General features: G+C 43.1%; 1 protein-coding gene and 1 pseudogene across 6 annotated transcripts in view; one reads left to right on the top strand and one right to left on the bottom strand.

Annotated features, from left to right (window-relative positions):
* Positions 1–7,390: 7,390 nt before the first annotated feature.
* USP48 (ubiquitin specific peptidase 48) overlaps positions 7,391–27,702 on the top strand; it is a 90,099-nt gene continuing 69,787 nt past the window's right edge. For 5 of the 6 annotated variants that reach the window (XM_087858458.1, XM_087858457.1, XM_087858459.1 and 2 more), the window contains exon 1: positions 7,391–7,734. In XM_087858458.1, the coding sequence (XP_087714584.1) occupies positions 7,601–7,734 (134 nt within the window). In that variant the 5' untranslated portion in view covers positions 7,391–7,600. The remainder of the gene's footprint in view (positions 7,735–27,702) is intronic. The other variant, XM_045782699.2, reaches the window with a different exon arrangement.
* LOC123782259 (guanine nucleotide-binding protein G(I)/G(S)/G(O) subunit gamma-5 pseudogene) lies at positions 21,405–23,988 on the bottom strand (annotated as a pseudogene).

The following is a 27,702-nucleotide window of genomic DNA, read 5'->3' on the forward strand; positions in this document are numbered from 1 at the left end:
ATAATCTCCCCATTTTAAGATGTTTAACTAAATCTCATCTGCAAAGTCCTTTTTGCCACATAAGGTAACATATTCACAAATTTGTGGAATAGGACGTGGGCATTTGTCTTCCTCTCTTTGGGCTTCTGTAACAAAAATACCATACCAAAATAGAAAAAAATAAAATCCCTTAGACTGTGTGGGTTTACCAACAACAGAAATGTATTCCTTACCGTTGTATAAGCTGAGAAGTTCAAGTTCAAAGTGCTCACAGGTTTGGTCTGGTGAGAACTCATTCCTGGTTCATAGATAGTTGTCTTCTCAGTGTCCTCACATTGGGGGAAGGGGCAAGGGAGCTCTCCGCGGTCTTTTTCTCTTTTTCTTTTCTTTTTTTTAAAAAGATGTTATGTATTTATTCATGAGAGACAGAGAGAGAGCAGAGGGAGAAACAGGCTCCCCGTGGAGCAGGGAGCCTGATGCGGGATTCGATCCCACGACTCTGGGATCATGACCTGAGCTGAAGGCAGACATTTAACTGACTGAACTACCCAGGTGCCCTCTCTGGGGTCTCTTACGAGAGTGCTAATCCCACTCATAAGGGCTCCTCTCTCATCATCTAAGACCCCCAAAGGCCCCACCTCCAAATACCATGACACTGGGCATTAGGATTTAACATGTGAATTTTTGGGAAATGAAAACATTCAGTATACGGCAAGAGCTTTGGGAGAGGGCATTATTTTGCCTACTATATAGCCCTATAGGTCATGAAAAGGGGGTTAGATTTTATTTAAAGTGTGAAAGGGAGCGCCTGGATGGCTCAGTCGGTTAGGCATCTGCCTTTGGCTCAGGTCGTGAGCCTCGGGTCCTGGGATCGAACCCTACATCGGGCTCCCTCCTCGGTGGGGAGTCTGCTTCTCCCTCTTCCTCTGCCCCTCCCCCCAGTTGTGTGCGCACTCTCTCTCAAATAAATAAAATCTTTAAAAAATATATAAAGTGTGAAAGATGACAAAATGGAGTAACATAATCAATTTATGTTTATATTTTTTTTATTGACTGATAGAGAAGTGGGCTCAGGACAAAGGCTGGCAAAATTCCAGCTGTGATGCTGTGATTTTTAAGAAATAATGCTGGTGTCCCTCCATGCCTCCCAGGGTTCCTAAACCCTTGGAATTTCCTAAGTAGTTAGAGTGATAAAGTTGTCTTTTGTTATTTGTAACAAGTGCCTTCCGACCACACCTAACTTTATGTTAATGAGGTGGCTTTTGGAAAGCCCCTGGGTCAGGTAAGAACCCGGCCTGGTTGCCAGGAAAACCAATCATGATGAGACGGCTGGAATTACCATCCACACTCCCATTTCCTACCCCCCCCCCCAGCCTGGGGAGTGGAGATAGAGATCAATCATCAATGGCCAATGATTTAATAACCCTGGTTGTGTAATGAAAACTCTATAAAAACCTAAAAGGGTAGGGTCCAGAGGACTTCTGGGCTGGTGAACAGTGGAGTTGCTGGGAGCTTCATGTGTCCAGAGAGGGTATGGAAGCTCTGTGCCCCTTCTTAACATCCCTGTCCCTATGCCCCTCTTCTCTCTGGCTGTTCCTAAGTTACATCCTTTTCTAATAAACTGGTAATTAGTAGGTAGAATGTTTTCCTGAATTCTACGAGCTGCTCTAAGCAGATCAGTCAAACCTGATGAGGGGGAGATGGGCACCTCAGACTTAGCCAGTTGGTCAGAGACACAGGTGAGAACCTGGACTTGCAGTTGGGAGGGATGTGTGTGTGTGTGTGTCTGTGTATGTGTGTATACAGGCTTGAAGGACGGAACCCTCAGCCTGTGTGATCTGGTGCTATCCAGGTAAATAGTGACAGAATTGGGTTAAACTTGTAGGACATCCTGCTCGTGTCACAGAATTGCTGGATGTGTGGAAAACCCATACCTCCGTGTGAGAAGTGAAGTGGGAGTGGCATGTAGGGGGCACACATGGGAATGAGTGTTTACCTTACATGGCTTTTCGAAAACCAATAGAGGAGGAGGCAGCAGCAAAGAAGACCAAGAAGGAGCCGCGACTGAGGGAAGTGGAAAACCAGGAGAGGATACTGCCTAGAAACCAAGAGAAGGACATTTCAAGTCTGAGGACTGAGAGAAGACTCCTGGAGTAGGTAACATGGAAGCCACGCCAACCTTGATGAAGGCAGCGGTAGAGGAGTGATAAGGTCATAAGCCAGATTGGAGTCGGTTGACGAGTGAATAGATGAGTTAAATCGGGGCGCCTGGGTGGCTCAGTCGGTTATGCGATCAGCTCGCGATTTCAGCTCCGGCCATGATCTCATGGGCTGTGGGCTCACGCCCAGGCTGGGCTCCCCGTTGAGCAGGGAGTCTGCTTGAGATTCTCTCTCTCCCTCTACCCCTCCTCCCGCCATGCGTGCTTTCTCTAAAATACTTAAAAAAAAAAAAAAAAGATGATTTAAGTCAAGAGTCCTGGGCTGTCCACCACAGTAGCCACGCCCACACGTGGCTAATGAGCCCCTGAATGAGGCAAGCTTAAACTAACGTGAGCTGTAACTGCAAAATGCACACCAGATTTCTAAATACAGTGTGAAAAAAGGGGAGTAGTTCATCAATATTTTCAATACTGATTTCGTGTGGAAATGTACACATTTTGGATATATTGGGTTAAATACATTGTTAAAATTAACTTCACCTCTTTTTACTTTCTTTTAAAAGATTTATCGAGAGAGAGAGAGAGAGAGAGAGAGAGAGAGGACTCATGTGAGAGCAAGCATGCAGGGAGGGGCAGAGGGAGAGGATCCCAAGCAGACCGTGCTGAGCTCTGAGCCCAATGCGGGGCTCAACCTCAAGACCCTCAAAGCATGACCTGAGCCAGAATTAACAGTCAGACGCTTGAGTGACTGAGCCACCCAGGTGCCCCAGATTCTCCTTATATCTAACAGTTGTTCCTTCTGACCTTCTTTCTAGGGTCCTCCTCCTGTTCCCAAAACTTATTAGGTGAAGGAGCAGGCCATGTGGCTGTGCAGAAGAGAGTTGCAGGCAAAGGAAGCAGCCAATGCAAAGGAGAAGGCAGTGGTGTTGGAGCAAATTTGGGGAAAGGGAGAGTAGTGGGAAATGAGGTCTGGGCAGTAAGGTGTGGAGGAGATGGCCTTTGTCATTTATTCTGAGGGAGACAGGAAGTTTAGGAGGTTTTTTAAGCCAAAGAATGGCCATTTGGTTTACATGCAGACTACAAAGAGGCAAGGGTGAAACTTGGAGACGAGTTAGGAAGCTTTTGCAATAGTGGTTGTATTCTGTATAGATTTTGAAGGCACAATGGCAGGATTTGTGAAAGGACTGGGTGGGGATGTAAGAGAAAGATAGGTTAAACCTGTCTCTAAAGTTTCTGGCAAGATAAGAGTTGCCATCTGCTGAGATAGTAAAGTTTTTGAAGGATATTTGGGGGCAACTGTTAGTAGAATAAGGATAGGTTTTGGACCTGTGAAGTGCAGAAGACTATTGCATATTAGAGATGTCAAGGAAGTAGTAGGGGATGTACACATTTGGCATTAGAGGAGTAAGGTCAAGTCTGGAGATACAAATTTGGTAGTCATCAAGCCACAGCTGGTATTTAAAGCCATAGGAGATCAGATCATCCAGGGAGTAAATGTATTAGAGGAGAGGTCCATGGACAACCCTATGCCACTCAAGTTTACAGGTTAGAGAGAACGAACCAGCAAAGGACACTAAAAAAGAATGACCAGTGAACCATGGGGAAAGCATGAGGTCTTGCAACTTAAGGACAGGTTGCAGGGGAGAGCGTGAAAAATGGGTCAAACGCTTTGGACAGATCAAGCAAAATCGAGTGTGAGCTTACCACTGGATTTCACAGTGTGACCTTCATATGAGTGGTTTTGGGGGTGATAGAGGCAACAGCCCGATTTGGAATGGGTTTAACAGGGATAGGAAGAGGGGAACTGGAGAAAAGTAAAGACAACTCTTTCCAGTTCTGCTATAAAGGGAGCAGAGAAATGGGACGGTAGCTTGAGGGGGATGTGGGAGTCAAGAGAGTGAAACTGGGGAGAAATCACAGCATATTTGAATGCTGACGAGAATCATCCAGCAGAGACTGAAAAATTCATAGCGCAGGACAGTATATCCTGCAAGACTCGGAGTCATGTCTGCTGTCCTGGCCTGTATGTCCCTGATGGGTCTGAAACTGCTTGAAAGCATAAAGTTGAATAAAAGTCTAAATGGCTGTACTAATGCTTCAGCAAAGCTCAATTTTAAAGTAACCTTTTTCCCCTCTTCCGCAAACTTCCCCTCCTCCCTTACCATCCTGAAGACAGGATGAAGGAGGCTGGCAGCACAACACAATTCCTGTCACACCCAGCTAGATCCTGTATTTCCCTGTAAACTCTCCCAGCCCCTTCCTCCAGGGGTGGGGGGCTTGAATTTTTTAAAAGATTTTTAAATTTATTTGAGAGAGAGAAAATGAGCAGGGAGAGGTGCGGAGGTAGAAGGGCAAGCAGACTCCCTGCAGAGCGCAGAGCTTGCCATGGGGATCTGCAAGAGGCTTGATCCCAGGATCCTGGCACCCTGACGTTGAACTCAACCTACAGAGCCATGCAGGCGCCTCGAGGGCTTGCAGTTTTTGAAGGCCATAGCCTGCTGTGGGGCCTCCTTTGCCTGGCAAAGCAATAAAGCTATTGTTCCTCTTTATCCCCAACTCTGTCTTCCTGTTCTATTTGGGCTCTGAATCCTGGAGATCGTTTTTTGACAACACACCTAAAATGCAATACAGCTGAGCCTTGAACTGTGTGGGTCCACTTTACTTTTTTCGATAAATACAGTACAGTACTGTAAATGTATTTTTCTCTTCCTTATGATTGTCTTAGTAACATTTTTTCTCTAGTTTAAGAATACGATAAAAAAAATACAGTCTATAATACATAGAACATACAAAATGTGTTATTGTTATCGATGAGGCTTCTGGTCAACGGCAGGCTATGAGTAGTTACGTTTTTGGGGAGTCAAAAGTTACACCCAGAATTTCCACATCACCGGAGGTCAAGGTACAGCACCCGGTTCAAGGGTCTACTGTATATTAAAAATTGAAATCATCATCTCCCTCCCTGTCCTGCGCTATGAATTTTTCAGTCTCTGCTGGATGATTCTCGTCAGCATTCAAATATGCTGTGATTTCTCCCCAGTTTCACACTCTCTTGACTCCCACATCCCCCTCAAGCTACCATCCCATTTCTCTGCTGCTGCTGCTGCTGCTGCTGCTGCTGCTGCTGCTGCTTTAGTTCTATCTCAGTAGGTAGAAACTCTTAATTACCCAAGTTAGAAAACTGCACATAGCAGTGACTGCATGGTGAATAATACGACAAAATTTCATTGTGTGCCAAGTGAAACAATGAATGTCACAGGCAGTTACAAGCACCAAGGAAAGGGCTATGACCCATACTTGAAGGTCAAGTAACACAAAGGTGAGTAGACACTGATTAGACCAACATCAAGTTGTAGCAATTCCACGTCCTAAATATCTCTCAAATTTGTCTTCTCATGCCATATCTATTAAGAAATAGGACTACCCCCATTTTGACCTCAGTCTGTACTTTAAGTTCTTTTCCAGCTTACTAACACAGGGAAAAGACCCTGCAGGCAAAGCATCCCTTGATGTGACCCAAAACTACCCCCCCAAGCAACAAGGACTGCTCTGAGACAGCAAGACCCAGAGTGATTGACCGGAAGATTCATCTTCATTGCCCACCCAGATGTACCCGACATTTGTCCCACATTTTCTTTATATAAACCTAGATGTATTTTCAGCACTTAGGAGACAGTCTTTGAGACACTGGTCCATGATGTTTCCGGTATTGGCCTCACTGAGATAAATTCCTTTCTTATTTCACTACCGTTCATGTCTCTGCCTTTGGATTTATCAGTGGTGTGTGGCTGCACCTGGTCTGTTCGGGACCTCCAGAGCCAGGTGCTTTGACACCCCAGCCAGGTTACAAGTACATTACCCCAGTTGAAGTCTTCATTATCTCTGGCCTGTGTTACTTCAATAGTCTTGTAAGAGGTTTCTGGGCCTTTGACCTTGACCCAGACTGAGGAAGTCATATAAAATGCAAATCTCCACTGTCTCTCTTACCAGCTTTAAACCTTTCAAGGCATCTCTCAGAAAAGGCAAGCCTGCTCCCCATGGCTTACCTCTCACCTCTCCCTGTCTCAGAATTTGTTTTCTCCCACCAAGAAGTTTGTAATGTGCCTTTGCTCCTTGGGATTCCCTTTGTAATGGTGCCTTTTTTCTCTCCTGGCTAAGTTCTCATCTTTTAAAGATGTGGAAATAACCTCTTCTGGTAAGCCTTTTCCCAAGTACTGCAAACCTTCCAAGGCTGGGAAGGGTATCTCTGTTTCTACTGGTCTCCCCTCACCCACCTCCAATGGCGGGGACCACGTCTTATCTTCGTCATGCTTTCAGCAAATATTTGTCTAATGACTAGCACACTTTAAGCATCAAGTCCAAGGTTACCCAGCTGGTAAACTGCTGTGTCAGAAGTTAGTGCTTAGACCCCTGGAGGGCTCACATTCAAATGTAAAGTTCTCAAAAATCTTCCCTCTAGCAGTGCCCTTAACAGTTTGCAAAACATTTCGTTAAGGCTAGTCTTTGTATCCTGGGGCGGGACTTGTAAAAAGGTAATGTTTCTCAACCCGGGAGCTAGAGAGGAGCTTCAGGAAAAGACTAAGAAGTCATCAAAAGATTAACAGCAATGAGGAGGATCAGCCAGCTGCAATGAAGACCCTCCCAGCCCGAGAAACCCCATCCAGGACCCCCCAACGCCCCACTCCACTTCGAGGACTACAAATCCCAGCATGCTTAGCATCCAGTGAGTGACAGCACGGAACGCACGCCGGGACACGTAGTCCAGTTCTAGTTCAGGAAAAGCCCAGAACGTCCCGTGACGTCAGGAGGGCTCGGGAAAGGAGTCGGAACCGGTCCAGGCTCAAGTTTAATCACCCTCGAGAGCCGACCGTGGTTGTTTTGGTGACCCGATTTCAGGTCCTACCCCGCAGTCCAGCGGCCCTATGGTGTGCGTTGGGTAGCTTCTCGCGTGACTCCTTCAAGGTTAAAGGGGAAGTACCAAAGAGCAAGAATAGGCAGCCTTCTGCCCTCGAGCCGCCGGTTTGTTAGGGTAGTGGTACGCAGGACGCTAGCCTAGCCAGGAGCTGAGACGCTCCTTCCCCAGCAGCGCCGCCGGTGAGGACGTGGCAACATCATCCCGAACAGCCGCTTCCCTTTCCTCCTCCCGGCGGGCTGGAGGCGCGGGGAGGCGCAAAGGCTGCTGGGAACGCGCATGCGCCCACAGCGACGGGGAAAATACATCTCCAACGTCTGCGGGCGCGGGGAGTGTCGGGTGTCGGCGGCGGCGCTTTGCGGCCGGTCGTGCGGGTCGGGCGCGGGCGGGCGCGGCGGCAGTGGCGCGCACAGGTGATTGACTGGCCAGCTGGCTGAGGAATCGCCTGGTCCCCATTGCTGGCAGGTGGCGGAGCCCATTTGGGCGGCGGCAGCAGCAGCAGCGGCAGCAGCGACGGCCCGGCTCGGGAGGCGCTTCTCGGGCCAAGGCCATGGCCCCGCGCCTGCAGCTGGAGAAGGCGGCCTGGCGCTGGGCGGAGACGGTGCGGCCCGAGGAGGTGTCGCAGGAGCACATCGAGACCGCCTACCGCATCTGGCTGGAGCCCTGCATCCGCGGTGTGTGCAGGTGAGGCCCGCGCACCGGGCCTTGCGCCCCCTCTCGCTTCGGACCTTGGAAAACCGGACCGGGGGCCGGGGGTCATGTTGGGGGAAAGAGGACGGCGGCCAGCTGTGTGCATCTAGCAGGCGCGGAGAGGAGCAAGGTGGAGGCTTCCTCCTTAACGCGTCTGGGCGACCTGAGCAACGCAGCCATCCCGGGCTCGCTGCACGGAGGTGATGCTGCTGAAAGCCCTTCAGAAAAGGTTCTGGGTTCTTATCTAGAAGATGGCGGTGGAAATGGTTGAAGGCAGGAGCTGAGAGCTTAGCAAACGTTGTTGATTGTTGTATTTTGGCCACGGCTCGGCTTTTTCCATTGTAGAAAGGGAACTTCGTCGAAGTGAGTTTCATCACAGTGTATGTTTTATTACTGTTGACGGTGAAGGCTTGGTCATCTTAATATTAGTTTTGGATAGGGCAGATTTAGAAGAACGTATGGTTAGCCTACGTCATCGGTATCCTTCACCCCCAGTTGACCTCCCGTCTCTTGTTAATCTGTTTTAGCCTTTTTTTGGGGGGGGGGGTCGTTTAGACTGCACCACTTTACCAGGTACGAAGTTTGAGCTGTGTAAGTTCTGTCCTTCACTTCTGCTTAGCCCTTGAACCTTGCCTTTCCTTTTAGTTCGAATTCTTAGGCATTGTTCCTGTCTCTTCTGTTTTTCCACCTTTTAACGCGGGAACTATAGTTTTTGTTCTGGAATGTTGTTGAATTGACTTGGCCAAGCCGGGCATGCTCAGTAACCATACTTCAGCAGGCATTTAGTAAAGGCTTTCTGGAGTTTTTATACTCGGCGGCGGGATCCAGGAGGAATGGAAGTCAAGGTCTCAGCTTTGGAATTAAAGTCGAGTTTCAGAAGTGATTGCAGTTAGGGAGCTTCCATAAAGCAGACGAATAATTCCAAGCTCTTGGGTGTCTGGCGCACAAGGAGGGCACATCTGACTCCAACAGTAAGTACTGGAATGACAGAGTCTGTGTATAATAGAATTTATTAAGCGTCAGTTAGTTTCTCAACATAAGTAGATTCCAGAGTAACCAAAAAAATACTTTCACTGTTATAATTCTGATTTTAACACAAGTAAAGGAGTAGAAATTGGCTGAGATCGCTGTAAGGGTAATGTCATAGAGTTTTAAGTTACAGTTGCAAGGTTTGTATCCAAGCAGGGTTTTTGTCTTTTGGGTTTTTTTTTTTGGCATTGAGATATAAGGCACATATTGTATGATTCACCCATTTAAAATGTACTGCCCAGTGTTTATTTGTGTCTTCACAGGATTGTTCAGCTATCACCACAATCTGATTTTAGAACATTTTTGCCCCTTCCCACCCCCATGCTCTTTAGCCATTAGATTGGCACTAGGTCCTCCCCTGTACACCACCACCCCAAGCTCCAAACAACCACCTATCATCAGCTTTCTACCTCCTAATTTGCCTATCTTGGACATTTCATGTAAATAGAATCATAAAGCAGGTGGACTTTTGTGACTGACTTTTTTCATTTAATGTTTTCAAGGATGGTGCGCGTTGTAGCACGTGTTGATATTTAATTTCATTTTTAAAAATGTAAAATATGCAACAAAATGTAATATTTTAAAATATACAGTTAAGTGCCATTAAATACCTTATAAGTGGTACACCTGTCACCATTGTCTAGTTCTAGGGCTTTTTTTTTTTTTTTTTTTTGACCCTGGGATCCTGACCCGAGCTGAAGGTAGATGCTTAACTGACTGAGCCACCCAAGCCCCCCCGCTAGTGCTTTTCTGTCACTTTAAAAGAGACTCCATATCCATTAAACAGTCACTTCCCATTTTCCCCTCCTGTCACCCCCAGCAACCACTGATCTTTCTGTCTCTGGGTTTCTCTACTCTTAATATTTCATATGACTGGAATTCTACAGTATGTAGCCTTTTTTGTCTGGCTTTCACGTAACATGTTTTCCAGTGTCTTCCATGTTGTAGCATTGATCAGTACTTTATTCCTTTTTGTGGCTGAATAATAGTCCATTGTTTGGATATATACCATATTTTATCTATTCATCAGTTGCTGGACTTAAAAAATTCCTCCCCCCCAACTTTACTGAGGAATACTTGATGAATAGATTTGCCTGTATTTAAAGTGTACAACGTGATGATTTGATATACATACACGTGGTGGAATGAGTGCTAAGATCAAGGTAGGGTGGTTTTTTTTTTGTTGTTGTTGTTGTTTTGTGTGTGTGTGTGTTTTAAGATTTTGTTTGTTTGACGAGAGAGGGAGAAAGCACAAGCAGTGGGGAGTGGCAGGCAGAGATGAGAGAGGGATGAGAAGGGAGCCCAATGCAGGGCTCCATCCCAGAACCCTGGGATCATGACCTGAACCAAATGCAGACGCTTAACCGACTGAAGCACCCAGGCACCCCTAAGATCAAGGCAGTTAAACACATCTGTCACTTCACATAGTTAACTTGATGAGCGTTTTTGTTATATCTACTTCCTGGCTACTGTGCTGCTATGAACATTTGGCTACAAGTTCGTTAGAACACGTGTTTTCAGTTCTTTCGGGTGTCTACCTAGGAGTAAAATTGCTGGGTCATGGTAATTATGTTTACCTGGGCAACTGCCACACTGCTTCCTACAGCTGCTGTGCCGTTCATTTTACATTCCCACCAGGAACACATGGGGGTTTCAGTTTCTCTCCATCCTTGCCGGCACATGCTACTTTCTGTTGTTTGCCATCCTAGTGAATTTGAAGTGGCATCTCATTGTGTTTTTGGTTTGCATTTTCCTAATGACTAAGGAATTGAACAGCTTTTCATGTGTCTGTTGGCCACGTCTCATTTTTTAATTTCCAGATAATATTCCATTTTATGTATGTACTTTCCACATTTATATATCCATTCATCAGTTGATGGACATTTGGGTTGTTTCCACTTTTTGGCTACTATGAATAGTGTAGCCAAGAATATTTGTGTAGGGGTTTTTGTGTGGATGTATTCATTTATCTTGGGTATATCTGTAGGAGTGGAATTGCTGGGTCATAAAACTATGTTTAACATTTTGAGGAACTGACAAATTATTTTCCAAAGTTGCTGTGCTACTTTACATACAGTGTATAGGGATTCCAATTTCTGCCCATCCTTGCTCTTGTTTCTTTTCTCTTACACCCATGCTAGTGGGTGTAAGTGGTATCTCATTGTGGTTTTGATTTGCATTTCCCTGCTGACTAAAGTTCAGCATCTTTCATGTGCTTCTTGGCCTTTTCGTGTGTATTTGGAGAAATGTCTGTTAAAGTCCTTGGCCCGTTTTAAAATAGGGTTGTTTTTGTGTTATTGAGTTGTAAGAGTTCTTTATATTGTATACAAATTCCTTATATTTGTAAATACTCCCATTTCTATGGGTTGTGTTTTCATATTTTTGATGGTACTGTTTGTAGTAGAAAAGCTTTTAATTTTGATGTAGTCCAAACTTTCCTTTCTTTTTTTTTTTTTTTTTGGTTGTGCTTTTGAGACCGTGCATAATCTGAGGTCCAAACAATTTTTATCAATATACTTTTTTATGCTTTACATACACAATTGCTAGGAGATTCCAGAGCTGAAGAGGTGTTTAGTTCTTCTCAAAGAGTAAATGAATTAAGACTATTTACATTTCTGAAACTGCTTAGTAAAATCATGATGAAAGGAATCTGTACTAAATCTTATACCTACAGAGTTCTGCAAATATTATGTATCTTACTTTTTTTAAGATTTTATTTATTTGTTTATTTGTTTATCAGAGAGAGAGAGAGAGAGAGAGAGCGCACAAGCAGGGGGAGCGGCAGGCAGAGGGAGAAGCAAGCTCCCCACTGAGCAGGGATCCTGACCTGAGCTGAAATTGAATCAGAATATTAACTGACTGACCCAGCCAGGTGCCCCTTAATCACACTTTTTGATCTGATAGGTGTCCTCTGTTAATTTGTTTCTTTTTGTGAAAGTTAGAATTTTGATACAAAAGTTTCAGTCTGGACTAACTTGTACCAGTGTATATAGGAGTATAATGTCTATTTAGCTCTCATTAGAGAAACAGTACCGATGACTTATAAAATTAAAGCATAAAGAAATGTAACACATTCTAGAAAGTCAGTATCATGCCAGTTGACTTCTCAGCTCTAGTCCAAAACCCTTGGGAGGGCTGCGAGGCCTCGCTCCGAAGCTTCCTTCGTCCAGCTGTTCTTCATTGATGTTGTTCAGCGGCAACTCCTTTCTCAGTTGGCTCCCGTTTCCTCACTTTAGTGGTATTGGCCCCCTGTGCCTTGCTAACTTTCCCTGACCCTCAGGGCAAGTTAGGGGACCGCTTTTTAATTAAAACAAAACAAAACAAAACAACCTTAATGCAAATTTTATAAAATTTTTCAAAGATTTATTTGGGAGAGAGTGTGCCTGCTCGCAGGGGGAGGGGCAGAGGAAGAGAACGTCCAGTGGACTCCCCCCTGAGCAGAACCCAACACCACCAGCCTTGGGGGGGGGGGTGTCTCCATCCCACAACCCCGAGATCACAAGCTGAGCTGAAACCAAGAGTCTTTAGCTCAACTGATTTCGCCACCCAGCATGGTAAGCAGAGAGGGTGGTACCATAAATCCCTCCCCCTTATCCAGCTTCAACGGTTGTTGACTGATGATCGATCACTTGTTTTATTCTCATTGCATGTTTTTTTATTACTTAACACAACTTTAATCTAAAAATTGCCGTTTTTATGCATCTTATTGGTTTAAATAGGTGTTTTGTGTTCATGAAACTTGGGTCCTTATCTATTCTTGTTCATGGTTATGTATTTTTCTGCTGTCTGGCATTTTAGCACTTAGAGAATACTGAATCCTTAATGTTTGTGCAAAGTCAAAGCCCTCCTTAATCTCAGGCTGACTAACCATTGTTAAAACAGTATGAATACTGTTTTTTTTTTCTTCTTCTTTCTGTATGTCTTTTAAATTAAAATATTTGAGTATCTGTTGTATATCTTACTGGAGTAAATATTCATTCTTTTATTCAACAGATAATTTTGGCACCTACTATGGGTTTGGTTAGCATTCTGGAGTGGCTCTGGGATAAAGCCTCAGAAGATGAAGTTCCTTCCTTCATGTCTCATATTTTACAGATAAGGCGGAATATAATCAATGTAATTGTTATTTTAGAAAAAGGGAAAATGTCACACTGCATACTTTCTGCCATTTGTTTTTATTTGCTAGTATACCTTTTTTCCATATTAGTGCATCTGGAAAATTTACCTTATTCATTTTAATAGGTATGTAATGTTTCATTGTGTAGAGCTTGATGTATTGCGGTTCAGCCAGTTCCCTGTTGGACCTTCAGATTCTCAGTTTTTGATATTATACAGATAGTGCTTCTGTGAACATCCCTCTGTATGTAGCTTGGTTGAGTGAATGTTTTCTTTTCTTTTTTTTTTTTTTTTAAGATTTTATTTATTTATTTGACAGAGATAGAGACAGCCAGCGAGAGAGGGAACACAAGCAGGGGGAGTGGGAGAGGAAGAAGCAGGCTCATAGTGGAGGAGCCTAATGTGGGGCTCGATCCCAGAACGCCGGGATCACGCCCTGAGCTGAAGGCAGACGCTCAACCGCTGTGCCACCCAGGCGCCCCTGAGTGAATGTTTTCACTTAGGTTGCAAGATGAGAAAGAGAAAAAGGGCATGATGATCATTTAAATTTTGATAGGTGGTAAAGGTCATAGTATTTAATACTGAATTCTTTTTTTTTTTCAAGATTTTATTTATTTATTCGACAGAGATAGAGACAGCCAGCGAGAGAGGGAACACAAGCAGGGGGAGTGGGAGAGGAAGAAGCAGGCTCATAGTGGAGGAGCCTGATGTGGGGCTCGATCCCATAACGCCGGGATCACACCCTGAGCCGAAGGCAGACGCTTAACCGCTGTGCCACCCAGGCGCCCCTAATACTGAATTCTGTGTCACCCTGTTTCCCACCCCAGGCATTCTTATTTCAAACACCAACTTTAATAGTGAAAGCATGTTCTTTTCCTATGCCTTTTTTCCCCCCTGGCATTGAGCATCTTTTTTATATGTTGGCCATTTGTATTACTCCTGTGAATTGTGTGTCCTGGATTGTTGGTCATTTTCTTACTGATTTTCAAGAGCTTATTGAATATTTCTACTGAAGATCCTTTTTCCTCACTTTTTTTTTGACTTCTGTGTTTTTGTTTTTTTCCTTTTCATACATTAAAACTCATTTTTATGTGGTCAAATTAATCAATGTTTTTCTTTATGGTTTTTGAATTTCCCGATTCCAGGATTATAGAAATATTCACTCATATTTTGTTTTAGTATTGATGGTTTCATTTTATGTATTCAGTCTTTGTCCTTTACAGTTTAATTTGATTTAGGGAGTGAGATTGGGATCCAGCTTTATTTTATTTTTTAGCCAAATGGCTACTCAATTTTTTTTTTAAAAGATTTTATTTATTTATTTGACAGAGGGAGACAGCCAGCGAGAGAGGGAACACAAGCAGGGGGAGTGGGAGAGGAAGAAGCAGGCCCCCAGTGGAGAAGCCTGATGTGGGGCTCGATCCCAGAACGCTAGGATCACGCCCTGAGCCGAAGGCAGACGCTTAACGACTGCGCCCCCCAGGCGCCCCCCTACTCAATTTTTTTAAACCATTTATTGAATAAACTAGTCTTCCCTCACTAGTTAAAAAGGCCATCTTTATTATATGACAAATTATTACATTTACTTGGGTTTCTCTTTCATTTATTTTTATTTTTTAATTTATCTTATTAATTTGACTCATTATCTCTGTATTATAACCACAGTTCCAATTACTTAATATTTTAAAAATATCTGATAAGGTAAGACCCTTCTTAATTCCTCTTAGAATTTTTCTAGTGTTCTTATTTAATTAAAATTTATGTTTTTACATACAGAAAAGTACACAAATCATAAACATTACACCGGGGTAAATTATCACAAGGGAACGCATCTGTGTAACACCAAGATTAAAATGTTGCTAGCTTTCCAGAACACACCCATCTTTCATTTACGGCCTCTTACTGGTCTTCCTCAAAAGTAACCACTACCCTTACTTTGTACACCACAGATTATTCTACCTATTTTGAACTTTGTATACAATTAATTATACATTGTAGTTCATTCTGTGTCTGGCTGCTTCTGCTCAGCATTGTGTGATTTGTCCATGTGTGGGTAGCAGTAGTGTGTTCATTTTTAACACTGTGCAGTATTTCATTGTGTTACAGTATACTTGATCCTTTCTGTTGGAATGTTCATTTGGAATTTTTCCAGTATTTGGTTGTTATGAATAAAGATGCATCTTTTGGTGTCTTTTGGTACCATATATATATACATTTTTTTCCATATACATTTTTGTTAAAAGAGGACTTCCTGGGTCATAAATGTTTATTTAGCTTATTAGATAATGCTGGACTGTTTTCCAAAATGATTATATCACATTCCACTCTCCTGAGTACTGTGTGAGAGAGTTCATTTTCTACAGATCCTCACCATAATTGGTTTGATTTTAGCCATTATGATGGATGTGTCGTGGTATCTCATTGTGGTTTTAATTTGCATTTCTCAAATGACCAGTGAAATTGACCTTTTCATATTCAACTATTTACACATCCTCCAGTGGGGTGCTTGTTTAAGTTCAATTTTTTAAGCCTCATTGAAATTTTTTTTAATTTATTTTTTAAGGATTTTATTTTTAAGTCATCTGTACACCCAACGGGGGGCTCAACTTAAAACCCCGATCAAAAGTCGTGGTCTACCAGCTGAGCCAACCAGGTGACCCACCTTATTCTCTTAATAGCATCTTTTGATGAACAGAAGTACTAATTTCATTATAGTCCAATTTATCAATATTTTCCTATATTATAGTTGTTGCTTTTTGCATGTGTTCTGTTTAAGAAATCTTCACCTTTCTCCAGGTCCTAAAGATACCATCCTCTGTTATCCTCTACGAAGCTGTATTGTATTGTCTTTCAGAATGAAATCTGCAGTCCACCTGGAATTGATTACTTACTTTATTCTTGTCATTTGGGAAGTGAGGGCCTGGGAGAATTTAAGGGTTTCCTGTTCTCTGTGACCTTAGCAATGTAGAAGAGTGTTGAATGACTGCTAGTGGTAAAGATCTTTGATGATAGAAAAAGTAGCGATTCCAAGGGAAAGGGAGGACATACCTAGGGAAAAATAAAAATTAACCAAATGAGACTTTTCTTTTGAGAATCCTCTGTACCTCATATATTTTCTCTTGGCTTCCAAGGTAATTCTCTAATTATTAAGAAAAAGTTATTCTTCTCTTTGGGATGGTCTTACAAAGAAATAGAAGAAAAAACCCATTTCATCTAAAATTCTTGTTTTCTCTGTAATATTAAAAAAAATTCCTTTAACTTTTTTTGGTAAAAGTAATTGAGATTTAGAGTCCAGGACGGCACAGGGTGCTTTTCCTGTGGCTTTGTTTATTACACATCACTGATGTGCACTCCAGTGTGAGAGGTATGGATACGCTAAAACGAAATGCAGTTCCATTGAGCTTCTACGGAGCCTGAGCTCCCTGCTGACTTGAACTCATCTCAAATAAAAGTCACCACCCAGAGAACAAGATTGAAATATTTTATTTTTTATTTTTATTTTTTTATTTTTATTTTTTAAAGATTTTATTTATTTATTTGACACACAGAGAGACAGCCAGCGAGAGAGGGAACACAAGCAGGGGGAGTGGGAGAGGAAGAAGCAGGCTCCCAGCGGAGGAGCCTGATGTGGGGCTCGATCCCAGAACACCGGGATCACGCCCTGAGCCAAAGGCAGATGCTTAACGACTGAGCCACCCAGGCGCCCCAAGATTGAAATATTTTAATATAATTCCTTTTAATTTTTCTGCAGATACGTAAAAACAATGCCATCATGTTGTTACACGCCTTTGGAAAGGTACTTTTTAACTTAATACTAAGAATGTGTCCCCAGGGCGTTACAGAGTTTATAAAAGAACTAATTTCTAATCATTGCATATATTTCATTTTACATGCCCCGAAATTTAATTTTTCCTTTTGGGCCTTTATTTGCCCGCCTCCCTTTTCCTCCCCCCTTCTTTTGTTAAGCTCTTTTTTGTTAAGCTCTTTCCGAGCACCCTTATAACTAAAGTGTCTACTTTGTTTACTTTCTTAGAATAAAGATTGTAAAAGTTACATGAACATCCCTTTTCTTTTTTTTTTTTAAGATTTTATTTATTTATTTGATAGCACTCACGAGTGGGAGGGAGAGAGAATCTGAAGCAGACTCCGCGCTGAGCTCTGAGCGCTTGATCCCACGACTGAGATACCAGGACCTGAGCTGAAAGCAAGAGTTGGACAGGTAGCTGACTGAGCTACCCAGGCTCCCCAGAAGTTAGATGAACATTCTTAAGGTTTTTGGTATTTGCTCCCACCATCTGTGTACAGTACCTGAACATCCCCGTCCCTCTGTGTCCTTGCCATTGAGTATGAAATTTTAAAAACTTTGTGAGTTTTGGGGCACCTGGGTGGCTCAGTCGGTTAAGCATCTGCCTTGGGCTTGGGTCATGATCCCAGGGTCCTGGGATCGAGCCCTGCACTGGGCTCCCTGCTCATCAGGGAGCCTGCTTCTCCCTCTGCCATTCCCCTGCTTGTGTTCTCTCGCTCGGCTCTCTCAAATAAATAAAATCTTAAAGACAAAAAAAAAATTTTGTGAGTTTATAAATGATATCTTTTGATATCAAAATGATATCTTTTGATTATCAGTGACATTTGAAGATACGGTTTTTTTCAGACGTGAAGCCTTATTTCCCAAATTGTATAAAGCCTGAGAAACTAAGTCCCACTGTAGGAGGGGAAATTTTTTTCCAAGTTTTAATGGTTAAATAAGCCTATCCACATAGTTGGAAAACTTTTGACTTGCCAGTTAGCACCTCTGTCCTACCTCCCGGCATTTTTCCTTTAATACCAATTTGGGGGATATCCTATTAGAAAGTAGATTCATAATTTCTGAGTTGGCTCACTTTTTAAATCCCTTTTGCGTGGCTAATTACCTTTCTCCAATAGAAATTTGAATTTTAGGGCAACTGACTTAATATGCTAATTACAAGAGTATTTGGTATATTGATCATTTTTATAGGTTGCAGTTTTTGAATCCCAGTTTAGTGGGGTATAACTTTTGAGGTTTGGGAAAAGGAAGATACTTCACTTTTGCTAGGTCGCAGAGCCTCAAAGGTTGATTGGATTCTGAAACTTAAAAAATATGTATTTAATTTTTTTTTTTTTTAAGATTTTATTTATTTATGTGACAGAGAGACAGCCAGCGAGAGAGGGAACACAGCAGGGGGAGTGGGAGAGGAAGAAGCAGGCTCATAGCGGAAGAGCCTGATGTGGGACTCGATCCCGGATCACCAGGATCACGCCCTGAGCCGAAGGCAGACGCTTTAACGACTGCGCCACCCAGGCGCCCCGTATTTAATTTTTTTTTTTTTTTATATCCAATAAACTATTTAAAGGACTGTCAGCACTCCCGTCCATGATATTGAACATAAGGTTGGTGTTGAATTTTATTGACTTTGTCAGTAGCTGCTCAAACTTTTTTTGTCCAAGACTTGTATATGTATGTCAGAGAACTCCTAGAAGAGGGACATACGTGCCAAAGGACCTGTTTTGGGCTGTTCTGTTTTTATTTTTGCTTAAATCTTGCATGTCTAATACCTGAGACTTGGATACAATAATGCCTGAAGAAAAACACTAAAATTTTCAGTCATTAGAACCTAGAGTTCAGGTTATCTTGTTTCTCCTTTATTTTCACTGCGTCAGGAAAATAGGTGCTTTAGTAACTTAAGTAAACAAGTTTCCTCTTCAATAAAAATTTAAAGTAGAATAATTTTATGTGAATAGTTGATAGTCATAGAGTTTAAATAGGAAAATGATTTTTAAAAAGTATACATTGAGAATGTGCATTCCCATGGCTGCCCCCATCAGCCCATTCATTCACATCCTCTTTAAGGAACAACCTTTATTACTTTCCGATTATTCTTTCAGTGTCTCTTTGTGTACGTAAAAGCAAACAGATATTTTCTTACTCTTCCCCTTTCCTACACAATGTAGCATACTGCATACGCTGTTCTATACCTGTAGACATTTCTGTATTAGTAATTAAAAGCTTTCTAGTTTTTTGTGTTTTTTTTCTTAAAGATTTTATTTATTTATTTGATAGAGTGACAGCCAGCGAGAGAGGGAACACAAGCAGGGGGAGTGGGAGAGGAAGAAGCAGGCTCCTAGCGGAGGAGCCTGATGTGGGGCTCGATCCCAGAACGCCGGGATCACGCCCTGAGCCGAAGGCAGACGTTTAACCGCTGTGCCACCCAGGCGCCCCTAAAGCTTTCTAGGTTTTTTTCCTTAAGTCAAAAGGTTTAAACAATTGAGGTAAAAGTATATACACTGAAATGTTCCTATTCATTCAGATTTTTACAGTAGACTCTATTTTTGTATTTTGTATTTAGGGTCATCTGGTTTTTTTGTTTTGTTTTGTTTTAAGTATGCTCCATGCCCAGTGTGGGGCTTGAACTCCCGACCCCAACATTGAGAGTCACATGCTCTACCGACTGAGCCAGCCAGGTGCCCCCTAGACTTTATTTCTTAAACGTTTTAGGGTCACAGCAAAATGGAGTAGAAGTATAGAGATTTCCCAGTACCTCCTGCCCCCACACATGCCTGGGCTCTCCCACTATCAGTGTTCCCCACCAGAGGGTTACATTTGTTTTTGTTCTTGTGTTTTAAGATTTATTTATTTATTTTAGAGAGAGCCCACCCAAGCAGGGTTGGAGGGATCTGGGGGGAGCGGCAGAGGAGAGGGAGAGTCTCAAGCAGACGCCCCACTGAGATTGGACACTCAGCTGAAATGAAGAGTTGGACACTCAGCCCACCCAGACACCCCCAGAGGGTTACATTTGTTAAGTCGATGAAACTCCGTTCACACCTCATTATCACCGAATGTGTATGGTTTTGGTTTTTAATTTTAGGTTGGTGGTTTTTTCTTCCTGACACTTACTTACTTACTTAATTTTTTTTTTTCTTCTCTCTCCCCCCAGTGTGGGGCTCAAACTCATAACCCCAGGATCAAGAGTTGCATGGTATACTCACCAGCAGGCACTCCAGTTTTGTTTTGTTTCTTAATACTGGAAAAAAATAAGTGGCATTTGGTACTATTCCAATTTTTCCCCTGCTGGATTTTTTTTTTTTTTTGGTTTTTATTTAAATTCCAGTTGGTTAGGGGCGCCTGGGTGGCACAGCGGTTAAGCGTCTGCCTTCGGCTCAGGGAGTGATCCCGGCGTTATGGGATCGAGCCCCACATCAGGCTCCTCTGCTATGAGCCTGCTTCTTCCTCTCCCACTCCCCCTGCTTGTGTTCCCTCTCTCGCTGGCTGTCTCTATCTCTGTTGAATAAATAAATAAAATCTTTAAAAATAAATAAATAAATAAATAAATAAATAAATAAATAAATAAATTCCAGTTGGTTAACATACAGTGTATACTAGTTTCAGGTGTACAATATAGAGAAATAAATGCAGTCCTTAATCCCCAACACCTAGTTAAACTGCCACCCCCCCCCCCCGTTTCTGGTAACCTTCACGATGTCTGTAGTTTACATTAGGGTTTGCTCTTCTGGGTGGTGTGTACATGCTCTGAGTTTGGACAAATGGATGATGACATAACATCCACTATTACAGGTTCATAGAGAGTAATTTCACTGGTTAAAAGTACTCTGCCCTCCCTATTCATCCTTCCCTCCTTCCTGACATCCCCCAGCTATACTTTTTAACTCTCTCCATAGTTTTGCTCTTCCCAAAATGTAATATAGTCAGTACGTGCCATTTCATACTGGCTTCTTTGAAATAGTAGTATGCAGTTAAGCTTTTTTTCGTGGCTCGGTAGCTCGTTTCTTTTTAGTGCCGTATAATATTTCATTGGCTGTACTATGGTTTATTTGTTCTTTATCACCTACTTATCCTTTATCACCTATTTATCACCTACTTAAGGATTTCTTAGGTACTTCAGAGTTTGGCAATTCAGTGCAGAACTGCTTTGTAAATATTCGTGTGCAGGCTTTTGTGTGGACATGTTTTCCACCCCTTTGGATACATACCTAGGAGCACAATGAATATGATTGTTGTGTTGTATGGTATAAGAGTACGTTTATTTTTTTAAAAAACACTAAGTTTTATTGTATGCTGCTGCCTGTGTATGTAAAATAATTACCTTTGGGAAGTAGAAATTTATGGAAACTCTGAGAGGTAGAGGTTAAGGACTGACAAAAGTAGAAGTTGTATATATATATATAGCAAGTGTTATAAGGATTAGCGTGTTTTAGAAGTTTTTAAAAAGATTTTTTTTTTTGTTATTTGAGAGAGCGAGAATGAGAGCACAAGCAGGGGGAGAGGCAGAGAGAGAGGGAGAAGCAGAAGCAGGTTTCCTGGTGCACAGGGAGCCTCCCAGGACCCTGGGATCCTGACCTGAGCGGAAGGCAGACACTAACTGACTGAGCTACCCAGGCGCCCCTAGGGATAAGCTTTTGTACAGGCTTCAAATTTAGTTCTCCTTTGAATATTCACTGGTTCATGAACAGTGGTTTAGAAAACTATCCAAAGATTCATTTTACTACAAAAAGCAACAGGCTTTCTGGGGTCTCAAGGGATTCATACTTGAAGATACACCAGTTAGCAGGGTGTCGGGCGTTCTGCAGACAGAGCTGTTCCAAGTCTGCAGCTGGCTGGGAAGCCTTCCTGTGGTTCAGCCCAGGTGGAAGGCTTCCAGCCAGAGCTTCTGAACCGCTGTCTTCATAGTGGCGGCGCTGCAGGAACCGGATGTGGTGCCCCCAGCAGTGCGGCAGGTTCGTCCGCGTGTGGATGGGTAGGGTCGTGGGTCTGCGGGGCCAGATGGTGGGGCAGCCAGGAGTATGTTTAATTTTGTACAACTGAACAGAACACCAGACAGTCTTCTGAAGTGGCTGTATCGGTTTGCATTCCTGCCGGCGACGAGAGCGCCTCTGGATCCACATCGTCACCCCCATTCGGTATTACCAGTGTGGGGATTTTGGCCGTTGTAATGAGTGTGTGGTGGTATTTCATGGGTGTTTTATTTTATTTTATTTTATTTTTTTAAAGATTTTATTTATTTACTTGACAGAGATAGAGACAGCCAGTGAGAGAGGGAACACAAGCAGGGGGAGTGGGAGAGGAAGAAGCAGGCTCATAGCAGAAGAGCCTGATGTGGGGCTCGATCTCATAACGCCGGGATCATGCCCTGAGCCGAAGGCAGACGCCCAACCGCTGTGCCACCCAGGCGCCCCTCATGGTTGTTTTAACGTGCATTTCCCTGCTGACATATGACAGGGGGCATCTTTTCATATGCTTATGTCTTTGGTGCTGTGTCTGTTAAGGTCTTTGGCTCATTTTTTGAAATCAGGTTGTTTTTCTTTATTTTTGAGGTTTGAAGAGTTCTTTGTATTTTTTTTTTAAAGATTTTATTTATTTATTTGACAGAGATAGAGACAGCCAGCGAGAGAGGGAACACAAGCAGGGGGAGTGGGAGAGGAAGAAGCAGGCTCATAGCGGAGGAGCCTGATGTGGGGCTCGATCCTGTAACGCCGGGATCACGCCCTGAGCCGAAGGCAGACGCTTAACCGCTGTGCCACCCAGGCGCCCCTCTTTGTATATTTTGAGTAACAGTCCTTTATCAGATGTCTTCCGCACGTTTTTCTCCCAGTCTGAGGCTTGTCTTTATTCTCTTGACAGTGTCTTTCATAGAAATTTTAATTTTAATGAAGTCCAGCTTATCAGTTCTTATTTTCGGGGATCTTGTAGTGGTGCTGTATCTAGAAAGTCATCACCAAACCCAAGGTCATCTCGATTTTTCTCCTGAGTTATCTTTGGGGAGTTGTATTGTTTTGTGGTGTTCTGTATTTAGGTCTGTGATCCATTTTGAGTTCACTTTTGTGAAGGGAGTTCGTGAAGTTTTGATACGTAATCACCATCCTAATAAGTAGAACATTTCCATCACCCCAGAAAGTTCTTTCTTACTGTCTTCCACCTCGTTTCCGTCCCCCTTTGGTAATCACTAGTCTGATTTCTTTCTACATAGATTCGTTGTGTCTGTTCTTGAACTTTGTATTAATGGACTCTTCACGGCTCCATTACTTTTTTGTGTCTGGATTCTTTTGCTCAGTATCATGTTTTTGAGAACCACCCACGTTGCGTGTATCAGTAGTTTTTTTGAGGGAGAGGGGCTGACTAGTATTCTATGATACAAATTCATCCTAATTTGTTTATTTTATTGATGGACATTTGGCTCATTTACAGCTTTTAACTGTTTAAAAATTGCATATAAACTTTCATGTACAGTTCTTTGGATATTTGCATCCATTTCTTTTGGGTCCTCATTCTTACAAATAGTCACATCGTATACCACTCTTTGGATTTTCCATAGCTTATTCAACCAGTCCCCTATGAATAGACAGTGGGCTTGTCTTCAGTCTTTTGCTGTTAATAACAATGTTTCGATATATACCTTTGATTTTAAATTGTTTTTGCGTGTGTGCGGTAATCTGTAGATTAAATATCCATGTGGGATTACAGGATGTCAAGGGTAAATGCATTAGTCATTTCAGTAGATGCTGGAAATTGTTCTCCGTAGAGATCATCCCATTTTTTAGCCTCCGTAGCAGTGTATGAGAAGCTGCCTGTTTCCCCATGGCCTTGTCAGACTTTGCCAGACTGATAGGCGAGGCAAGATGCATCTGGGATGAGCTAGGTTATGCCGTGGGAATAAATAACTGCCCGATCTCAGTGATTTAAGACGACACACGCTTCTATCTGGCCCAGGCTATGTGTGGATTACAAACTGGGGGCAGGTTGAGTGGAGGGGAGGTGGCTCCTCCTAGTCGCTTGGATATCTGCTACTTGGTTGTAGCCACCGTTTGAAACACTGTCAGTTCCTCTGGATGGTTTCAGTGCCAGCAGTTAAACACGTGCCTCATTTTCTGCTCACAAGTCATTGCCTGGAGCTTGTTTCTCAGTCCCACCAAAGATCCAGACAGTATCTAGAGGGAGAAAGGAATAGTGGGTGAACTGCCCGGGTGGTTACCATACAAGGTGTTTCCGTCCCCTTTCATCTTGTGTTCCTCTGACAGCAGAGATGGAGCTTTAGGGCCGTTTGTATCTTCTTGAACTTCCTGGTATGTCATTTCTCCGTTTTTATATTTTTAGTTTTTGTTAATCAGTTTGCAGGAATTCCTTGAGATTTTTGTGTGTTCTTGACAAGAGTTGCATAAACCTTTTTTCAGTTATTTTTTGGCTTTGCTTATGTATTTGCTATGCAGAATGTTTTTATGAGATTGGATTAAGGTAACTTTTCTTTTATGGCTTCTGAATTTTGAATCCTAGTAAGGTCTTTCTTATTCCAAGATTATAAAGAGATTTGTTGATGTTTTCTGTGTTGTTATGATTTCAATAAACATTTGCATCTTTGATTCATTTGGAATTTGTACTGAAGTGTACTGTGAAGTGTGAGTCTAACTTGGTCTTCTGCAGAAGCTACCTGGTTGTCCTAACCACCATTTGTTAGAGGTCCTATCTTTATTTCCACTGATGTGAACGCCTTTATTGAATACTAAATTACCGTATGTATTTGGGTCTGTTTCTGAGCTTTTTTTTTTTTTTTAAGATTTTATTTATTTATGTGACAGAGAGACAGCCAGCAAGAGAGGGAACACAAGCAGGGGGAGTGGGAGAGGAAGAAGCAGTCTCCTAGTGTAGGAGCCTGATGTGGGGCTCGATCCCAGAACGCTGGGATCACGCCCTGAGCCAAAGGCAGACGCTTAACAACTGCGCCACCCAGGCGCCCCTGTTTCTGAGCTTTTTATTCTATTATGCTGTTTTGGGTTTTCAAAAAATATTTTATAAGTAGGCTCCACGCCCAGGGTGGGGCTGGAACTCCTGACCCTGGGATCAAGAGTGGGTGCTGTACCTGCTGAGCCAGCGAGGTGCCCTCTATTATGCGGCTTTGATTTGGGGGACGTCATCTTATGATTCAGTATCTAGTAGGGCTTAATTTCCCTCCTGATTATCTTTTTAGGAGTTTCATTTCTGTATTTTTGCTCTATTCTGTACTCTGCTTGATTTAATAAAATTCTTCTAATCATCGTATAAAACTTACAGTCCGTGAAGGTGCACCGTGTGTATCTCATGGCCGAGGATGATGGGAGTTTGAGAAGTGTGTCATGAAGTGTTGGTGGTTTTGTTTTGTATGTTCTGTTTGGGTTTTTTTGTCCAGCAGGAGCTAGTACCTTGAGGTTCTCCCTGACTCCCTTCTCAATTTGAAATCATGATGATGGAAGAAAGAGGGGCTCTCTTTAGGGGTCTGGTAGGCTGCCTTTGGTGACCTTTGGAACTGTGCTTGGACACTGAGCTGTACCTTGTAAAAGAAGATTTATTGACATTGTTGTAACAGTTAATTTGCTTTGTGGATTTTTTTTGTAATCTACTTTTTTTTAATTTTAATTTTTTAAAGATTTTATTTATTTATTTGACAGGCAGCGAGGGAGGGAACACAAGCAGGGGGAGTGGGAGAGGAAGAAGCAGGCTTCCCGCTGAGCAGGGAGCCTGATGGAGGGCTTGATCCCAGAACGCTGGGATCATGACCTGAGCTGAAGGCAGACACTTAACGACTGAGCCACCCAGGCGCCCTTGTAACCTACTTTAAGAAATTGAAAACTTTGGGTGAAAGTTTTATTATTTTATTTATTTATTTATTTTAAAAGGTTTTATATATTTGTCAGAGAGAGAACACAAGCGGGGGGTGGGGAGCAGCAGGCAGAGGGAGGAGGAGGCCGATGCAGAACTTCATCCCAGGACCCTGGGGTCATGACCTGACCCGAAGGCGGACGCCTAACGACTGAGCCCCCCAGGCGCCCCGAAAGTGCTCATTTTAATACTGCCAAATGTTTCAGAGCAAGCTTACATCTTAGAAGGATGAAAGAGAGAAACTTTGGTGAAAGATCTAACCTTCAGACCCTCTCAAAGCAAAAAGCTGCTAGAGAGCCAGTCACTCCTCCTCAGGGTGGTAACTGCACTTCAGGAAACGCGGCGAGCCAGGCAGGATCCGGATACCTTGTCTGTCCTGTCTGCCGCCTGCTTATTTTCTCTTGGCTCCTTTCGGTCAGAATTCAGGATTTCACATGAAATGAGGTTGTTAGATGAATGACCATTTTATGAAATTCTAGATGTGAGTATTCTCAAAGCATTTATTTGTGATTTCCATTTTTCCTTTAAAAGCAAAAGATTTTAAATGCAACTGCATTCATAAAAACCTGGTTTCTTTTTCCCCTCACCACACCAGAAATGATCAGTGACAAGTGCTGTTGATTTGACCTCTTACCAGAATTAGCATCTTATATTTCCGTTCCTCATTTCTTATCTTTCTAACAGCATTCCCTTTAAATTTCCCTCACTGGTGTCTCTCTCTTGCGTGCACACTCTCTCTCTCTCTCTCTCTCTCTCTCTCTCTCTCTCACACACACACACACACACACACACACACGAAGAGTCAGGACTTAACACTGAAAAAATACCTTAGGGGCTTAAAACTTGCCTTATTAAGAAACAGGAGGAGCCTTATAAGAATCATGTTTATTGACAAAGCAAAACTTGTAGAATTTTCAGGTGATTCTTAGAAGCATAATTAGAGGATCTTTCTAAAGTGGAAATCCTATTTCTTTTCTTTTTTTTTCCTTAAGATTTTATTTATTTGAGAGCAAGAGAGAGCGTGAGCGGGGTGGAGAGGGAGAAGCAGGCTCCCTGTGACAGGGAGACCGATGTGGGCCTCCATCCCAGAACCCTGGGATCATGACCCAAGCCCAAGGCAGACGCTTCACCAACTGAGCCACCCAGGCGCCCCGCAATTATTTTTCTTCTAAAAACCTTTTACTGGCTCCTTGTTCTTCCTGGACGAAGTCCAAGCTCTTCTCACGGTATTTGCGGTCTCCTGTGAGCTGACCTAGCCCCTGACTGCTGCAGCTTCCTTGGCCTTCCCGCCTTCCTCTCGGCAAAGCCGCCAGCTATGCTGCGCCGCCAGCTGCGGGAAGGCTTCCTTCCCCCTTGGAGGTGGCAGGGGAGCCTGCATTGATTTCCCCTTGCTTGCTCCTCCAGCCTTCTGTGTCCATGAGCACTCTGCCCCGAATGCTCTTTAGTTCGCCTCCCACGTGGGCTGAGTTCCTGAGCGCCCTTGGAGACTTTCACCTTCACAGCACTGCCTCCCTTGCTGTGGGATCTCTGCTGCGGAGTCCCGTGCTTGATGCCACCACTGCATTTATGTCTCTGAAGCTCTCCTTTTACCTGTCACCTCCTGGGCTGCGAGCCCTTGTTTGATGCCTAGGACTTGGTCTTTCATTTCAGTATTCTCAGGCCCTTTAATTATCTGGGCATCTCCATGTGACAGAATGTGTCACCCTGTGAAGTCTGGTTGCTTTTATGAGATGGTAGGTTTGGGTTATATAAAATGATAGTGTTTACTCTTAACTCCTGTGTGTTGTGACCTATCTCGTGGACATTTATTGTTGGTGACTTGAAAGCTCCATGCAGCAGCTCTCTGCCATCCAGACTGGTACCAGTCACTGTCCCTTCCACCTTGTTTGCATTGACTTCTGCTCTCACCAGAGGTTAGAGAATCAGAATGGTCTTACTGCCACACGTGTTACTCAGATGTTCTGAGGGGATTCAGATTAACCATGAATTACCAAAATATAAAGTATGTGCCAAAATTTGCTGGTTTGGTGTTCCTGGAATTTGTGATAACTACAAATTAGGGTAAATATGGTTTGAAGCTGGTTTTTGTTTGTTTCTGTTTTTTGATTTTAAGTAAACTGTACCCCACACATGGGTCTCAAACTACCAGCCCGCGA

The sequence above is a fragment of the Ursus americanus genome, chromosome 33, assembly GCF_024610735.1.
Source record: "Ursus americanus isolate L20-20 chromosome 33, mUrsAme1.1.p, whole genome shotgun sequence".
Classification (NCBI taxonomy): Eukaryota; Metazoa; Chordata; class Mammalia; order Carnivora; family Ursidae; genus Ursus; species Ursus americanus.